The 7,117-nt window shown below is 45.1% G+C and overlaps 1 protein-coding gene across 3 annotated transcripts in view; it reads right to left on the bottom strand.

Moving 5' to 3' along the window:
* Positions 1–1,235: 1,235 nt before the first annotated feature.
* NINJ2 (ninjurin 2) overlaps positions 1,236–7,117 on the bottom strand; it is a 48,760-nt gene continuing 42,878 nt past the window's right edge. For 2 of the 3 annotated variants that reach the window (XM_030479688.2, XM_030479689.2), the window contains exons 2-4: positions 3,973–4,204; positions 2,475–2,659; positions 1,238–1,602 (exon numbers count right to left, since the gene is read on the bottom strand). In XM_030479688.2, the coding sequence (XP_030335548.1) occupies positions 2,496–2,659; positions 3,973–4,201 (393 nt within the window). In that variant the 5' untranslated portion in view covers positions 4,202–4,204 and the 3' untranslated portion in view covers positions 1,238–1,602; positions 2,475–2,495. Of the gene's footprint in view, positions 1,603–2,474; positions 2,660–3,972; positions 4,205–7,117 lie in introns of all 3 variants that reach the window. The other variant, XM_030479686.2, reaches the window with a different exon arrangement.

Here is a 7,117-nt window from a genome sequence, read left to right as displayed (position 1 = left end):
CTTCCCAGAAACATTCACCCCTGTTTGCTGTTGGTCTCAGCAGAGACCAAGAACCAAGATAAGGAGCAAACTCAGTGTTGCTCCAGACCTGCCATCCCCCGGACAAAGTGGAGGATGAGTCTTTACCTGCTTCACCAAACAGATCCCAGACTGTTCTCAGCTCTGCTGATTTAGACTCTGTAAATGCATAACAGGCATTTTCCATCCTACTCTTTCCATACAACTTTCCTTCAGCTGCAAAAATCCACTGCCATTTACAGGCATTAGCTGATCCTGGCCCATAGCCCTGCCCAACAGCCCTTGTGGGCAAAATCATTCACACTCTCTCCAGAAAAAAACCCCACCAACTCTTAAACAGAAATTTAGTCCTGGAAAGTCAAATACAGACTATACATGAAATCTGCCCATATCTGCCCACGTCAGACACTCCTGTAGCTCCTGAGGACCATTATGTGGACATTTTCATGGCATTTCTTTCTCAATGGTGGAAAGAGTATGGAAAATGAAAATCCACGTTGAATGCTCATTCTGCCTTACAATGAAAAGAAATAATTTAATAATCAGAAAAGCGTGTCATTATTCAAATAGGCTTACACCAGGCTATCAGAATATCAAGTTTTTAGCATGATTACAGAGTTACAAAATTTAGGATCAAAATTGTCACTCTTTCAAAAAAATCTGTAAAATTATTAATTCAAAGACCTTTTTTTAAGGAAACAAATTGTTCTAGTATAAGAGGATTCCCAGTATTGTCAATATAAAAATGGTATATTTAAAACCATTTATGTTAGTGATAAGACCTTAAATTATAAAGATTATTTTTATAATAAAGTAATACACTATGCAGCTGCCATTTCTCATTGTGGCAATAAGCCTAGAGTGTCTCCTTATGTATAATGATTCTTCATTTTCTACTAAATATTGTCAGGCTATTCTTACATCATTTTTGATAGGTCCCTGGCAATGACATCATACCAGAATATCTATTTTCTGTCATTGTTAATTTTCCAATGCTGGAAATATCTGATTGTTTTCTTAACTGTGTCATATTTGATTTCAAACAACTAGGAAATTATATGAACTGGTTTTAGCTACATTGACATACACGCGCTTTTCTATCCTCCCATGAGAACTTCTTTTTTTATTTATAGTTTGAGAAATCCATTCCGATGTTTGGGAGGTAAACTATTGGATAGCATTGCTTTAAGTATAGCAACTTATACTTGAGACAAAAAAGCTGGACTTTTCTTGTTTATTTAGCCTACAAAGTAAATCGTTCAGTCTTCTCTACAAAATGAGCCAATATTGAATATATGAAGCAGTCAACTAAAATAAGAAATGAGATTTACAGAACTGTACTTTGAAATTGTGTACCTGCTGCTGTTCCTGCAGCTTTCTCTTGCAAAGTTTGCTCTAGCTTTGAAAGGCAATTCTTCACTCCTTCAGAACTGCAAAAGCATTACGGTAAGGGGCTGGTGTACCATGGCGCGCACACACAGTTTGGAAAGTTTAACCCAGTTCTCTGGATCCATCAATGGGCTCCTGCTGAGCTCAGTGAAAATAAAGAGAAGAGCTTTCGCCGCCAGCTGCACTGCTCAGATCCTGCAGGGAAGACAAGAAACACCAGTATAAGGGCACAGCAGGCTCCTCCACTCTACATGGGCAGAGAGGCACAGCCACAATGTACTGGGTCACTTGGCCACCCCTATGGGTGCGGGTGCTGCTCCTCAGTGCTCACACCCTTCTGGATCCCAAGCCAGCAGTGTGTATATAGAGGCTTTTGGCCTTTTCATCCTCCCTCATCATATGTTGTCTATCAAGCTTTCTTGCTAGCTGTTGCCTCAGTATATTGCATTTAAACTATGTTTACACGTTGCAGGTCATGTAAGCAAGAGATGTGAAATTTGCTTCTTGACCTAAAGCAGTTTTGACCTAAAAACATGTCATTCCCTCATTGACCTGACATGGAACCAAGCATTTAGTTGGACTCTTATTCACGAGACTTTTGAAAATGAGAGTTAGATTCTTAAAACAGCCCCTTGCCAAAGCACACTGGCAGTTGTGAAGAGCTCTTCCCCTGCCTCACCAGCACCTTCCTTTTCTTCTGCTCAGATAACGCTGCCGTCTTTAGATACCTCCTAGAACACACCTAGTTTTCTTTCCCAAATTTAGCTCCCATCCACAACCGCTATCTGTATCTAGCACGAGGTCTGCAGCCTTCTGAAAACCACTTGCTGCTGGTAAATCCTGACAGTTGGGATGTTCGGTGTTCTTCTTTCAAAGACCAAGTAAGGAGAAATCCTCCTTCTCTGAGGGAATTTGTTCAATGGCCCCAGATGCTTGTGGGGCAACAACATGCCTCTGGAAAGGCTTTATTAATTTGTGCAGCTTTGCCTTCTCATTCTCCACCTTGAAATGATGTTTTCTGAGCCCTTCTAGAGGCTGGCAGTGATGGAAACTCACCCCTTTCTTACCTGACTCCATTGCCCAGTGACTTAATAAGGTCTAAAATTCCTGTTAGGGTAGAGGCCAGTCTTCTGCACCCCAAAAGCTGTGATGAAGATGTTGAGGATGACTGTGATGAAGATGAGAGCTGTGGCAGCATTGTTGAGTATATTCAGGCGGGGTTGTTTTGCAACATCGTTCAGGTTCAAACGAGCTGTGCAACACAGTGCAAAAGAAAGGGAGATTTGTAGCTTGACTGCAAGTCCTCCAGCCCCTGCAAACCTTCCCTGCCCAGTGAATGTCCACGGTGCTCCTCGGCACTGTGGCCACAGAGCTGGAGGAATAGTCCCAGGAACTTTACAGGGGCCACAGCTTGCCCTGGGATGACACAGGAGGACAGAGCAGAGGAAAAACATCTGGTTTTAAATGTCATCGTTTTGCCATTCCCCTCCAATGGGCCAACCCTAAAGAGCCAAACTGCTGCTGCATGCTAGCCAGACATGTGCCATATGACCCCTCCCGCTGCATGGCTGTGGAACATGGCAAGGCAAGGCAAGGTGACCTGGGAGATGAGGTCAGCAATGTATTCAGGTTGAGAGGCCAGTTCTTCCTTTACACCAAGAACATATGTGCTGACACAGTTATCAACCCTCTCCTCGCCCCCAGATACCCAAGAGGTATCTGGGTACATGAATGGAATCAGCCCTAGCTGATGGGCATTGATCAGACATGGGAACACTCTGATTACTGGGGCTGTCTGGCCAATAAGCCACATGAATAGCAGCCTTGTGGCCCCCTGTCCCCCTTGTCCTCACAGCTGGCTCCAGCCACAACGGCTGCCACCGGAAAAGGCTGTGCCATGTGGGGCAGGGGAAGGAACACATCACAGGATTTCATGTAGACTCTGATCCCATGTCCCACATTAAAAAGCACGTAGGTTATACAGGAAAAAGCAGCATTCTTCAGACTTTTAATACTAGGCATGTGTTGAAGGCTGAAGTATAGCAACCCCGGTATCAGATGGAGCACAGGACAAGTCTGTCTGAATGCTGGTGTTACTGTGCTGTCTGTATGGCACTAAGGAAACCGTGGGATTGGTTAAATGTGAGGTTAATATAGGGAATACCTCTTTCTAAATTGTTCCATGAGGCCTCAGCTTGAGTGAGGTCAAAGATACAGCTAAAGTGCAGTATCTGCAGGAGCTGCTTGAAGGAGCATGTTACAGGATGGTCAGCAAGAGATACAAATCCCAGCCCTTTCCCTACAACAGGGATTCAGCAGTGGGGAAGTGAGGGAAAAGTAATGCTCAGTACTGTTATGCAAGAGAAAAACACAACGCACTCACCACTTTGAAAAGCAGTAACACAGACCTCCCCACTGCCCGCACCAAGCTGTTTTCAACCCTCCTGGCTGGAGCCAGGGGGAATGATTTGAGGAGACAGGCTTCTGCCTCCCATGCCAGCCAATGGGGTGCCCTGCCCCTGCAGGACCCTGCAAGGGTTCAACGTGCCTTGGTGGCCACCTTACCAGTGATGATGAGGAGAATCCCAATCACCACCTGGAAGAAGAGGGAGATGCTGATGAGCACAATAAGTGTGGCATAGTACTGGAAGGATGACCCCTGCTCTAGCACTGCTTTGAGCTGTGTGACATTTGCCATGAACAGTGCCACGTCCAGCATGCTCTCTGCCACGCTCTTCTTTGTCGCGTAGTGGTTGATGTTCATTGGCCCATTAATCCGAAGCTGGGGATTCATGCCCTGGGGAGACAGGAGAAACCACATGAGCGATTGCTAAGGTGACAGACCCATCTGTGTCAAACAGGCTGCTGCCTCCCTATGGGGTTTATCTAGAAACCTTGGAAAAGAGTCAAAGTTGCAGTTTAAGCATGTTGAGAGTGCCCAGTTTCCCCACACAGTCTGCTTGTGATATTAAGAGGCACAAGGTACTTGCAGTGATCAAGAGCTCAGCAAGGTTAGAAAAATACTGGGTATTTTTGTGGAAAACAAATTTGTCCAGACTTACAATAATGTAGACTACCCAAAGCCAGGGATTTTGCAAGGAATATTAAATTCTCTTCCTTCAGGGCACAGACAAGCCTCAAACTTACAGGGAATTAGAGAGACTTTTCTTTGGGTCGGGTGTTCAAAGGCTAGTTCAGCTTAATGTCCTTATCAGTGATGTGGATGAGGGGATTCAGTGCACTCTCAGTAAGTTTGCAGATGACACCAAGTTGGATGGGAGCGTTGATCTGCTGGAGGATAGGAAAGCTCTGCAGAGGGATCTGGACAGGCTGGATTGGACAGGTCAATTATATGAGGGTCAACAAGGCAAAGTGCTGGGTCCTGCACTTGGGTTGCAAAAACCCCATGGAACACTGCAGGCTTGGGGAAGGGTGGTTGGAAAGCTGCCTGATGGAAAAGGACCTGGGGGTATTGGTCAACAGCTGGCTGAATATGTGCCAGCATGTGCCCAGGCAGCCAAGAAAGCCAACAGCATCCTGGCCTGTACCAGCAATAGCGTAGCCAGCAGGGCCAGGACAGTGATCATCCCCTGTACTCGGCACTGGTGAGGCCACACCTCGAATCCTGTGCTCAGTTCTGGGCCTCTCACTGCAAGAGAGACATTGAGGTGCTGGAGCGGGTCCAGAGAAGGGCAACGGAGCTGGTGAAGGGTCTGGAGCACAAGTGTGATGAGGAATGGCTGAGGAACTGGGGGGGTTTATCTAGGAGAAAGGGAGGCTCAGGTGGGACCTTATCACTCTCTATCTGAAAGGAGGTTGTAGCAAGGTGGGTGTCAGTTCTCCCAAGCAGATAGAACACGAGGCCTCAAGTTGCACCACGGCAGGTTTAGACTGGATATTAGGAAAAAATTCTCCACTGAAATGGTTGTCAAGCATTGGAACAACCTGCCCAGGTTGAAGTGGTTGCGTCGCCATCCCTGGAGGTATTTAAAAGACATGTAGATACTGTGGCACTTAGGGAATAGTTTGGCGATGGACTTGTCAGTGCTGGGTTAATGGTTGGACTCAATGATCTAAATTATTCTGTGATTCTATGCCTCTGTGACTGTCAGTGGCTGGGCTTCATATCTCTTCTGAGCACTTTTTGCTGGCTACTGTCTTAGACAAGATGCTAGAAGAGATGTGACAATCAACATTTTTGTTTCCAAAACCAGGAGCGCTATTTCTTCAAAACACCAGGCACTGAAATGCACTGAGACAATAGGTGGGATCCATCGCACCTAACTTTAATCATTCAGGAATTTTTTTTGTCAGTAGAAAGAAAAAGGTATTTACAAGGGGCAAATCACCTGGTTGCCCTTAACCAAATGCAAGCTGTAGGTTATTTGGCTGCTTTTAGCCATCCACCTTTTCTCCATCTTTCTTGTTAAGGGAGTTCCCCTGTTAGCTGTCTTGACCCAAATGATTAAAAAGAAAAAAGATAGAAAAGGGAACAATAGTTTTCAATTCACCCAGAATGCCATTAGCTGGTAACTAACCACCAGCAAATGCAACAATTACAACAGATTTGGATATATATGCAGCGAGCTATGATCTTCTTTCTTAAGAAGAAAGAAAAACAACACTTCCACATAGCACACAGTCTGCAGTTCTGGGTAATCAGCTTTCTGTCAGCTGTAGTCATGACTGGCAGCTTTGCCCTCAGTGCTGTCTGATGGATAACCCTTTAAATCTGAAAATAAAGGCCAGGTATGGGCCTGAGGTGATCTCTTTTGCTTGGAGTGGTGACAGAGATTTCTCCAGGCACATACTGGAAGTAGGACTGTGCACGCATCAGCTGGTAAGTCCTATTTTGGTCCTTTCATACCAAATAAAGTACAAAATGTAAGCTTTCCTCTGTGTTCTGGGCATGATGCTAGTGAAGTGTTGTGGCTAGTGCTTCATGCTGCTGTTTCTGGTCTCTGTGTATCTCTGGGCAAAGTGACTTTGTCTGTGCCAAGGTGGGAGGATGAGCAAGCCTAGTGATCCTGGGAGAGTGCTACATGTTGTTGTGTGTCTGATACTGAAATTGGGGCTGAGTTTCGGAAGGGGTTTTTGACCTCTGTCAGTGTCAGTGATGACCCTCATGTGAGAAAGATGCATAGTAAAAAGTAAGCAGGAAAGAATGTGTCTGGTTTGAGCTATTAGTGAACTGTGATCCTGGAGAAGTGGCTGGCTTGGGGTAGGAAAGCACTTTTCAGGATTTTTAGGGTTTTTTTCTGAGAGCTTAAATCTTGTAATTCTTGTGGTTTCTAACAGTAAAGTTACTGTGGTTAAGCAACTCCTTCACAAAGCCTGTATTCCTTGCTATGGAGGGTAGAAGTTAAAAGATGCTGGAAGGAGATAAAAGTACAATTCTAGAGCCAGTAAAGACTCTAAGGCAGTGCGTAGGGGTTGAAGACTTCTTAAACATTACTGTCTGGTGTCTGGGGCAAAATAGAGGTATCTTGCATTTCAGGGAAAGGAGGCCAGCAAAATGTCTGATCCTGGGAATACATCTTAAAACCCTATAGTTAAGTATTGCCCCCTCTCAGCTGGCTTAAATGTACATGATCCTGTTGCAATAGAGTAGTACTCATACCAAGTGGCACAAGGTTTGAGATTTGACCCCTTTCGTATGTTTTCTTCCTTATTGCTGAAGACTCAGCCCTCCTCCCTGCAGCATCACAAG

This window comes from Strigops habroptila, chromosome 3 (assembly GCF_004027225.2).
Source record: "Strigops habroptila isolate Jane chromosome 3, bStrHab1.2.pri, whole genome shotgun sequence".
Lineage (NCBI taxonomy): Eukaryota > Metazoa > Chordata > Aves > Psittaciformes > Psittacidae > Strigops > Strigops habroptila.
Note: the sequence above shows the minus strand (reverse complement) of the source record. Positions and strands in the feature narration are given on the sequence as shown.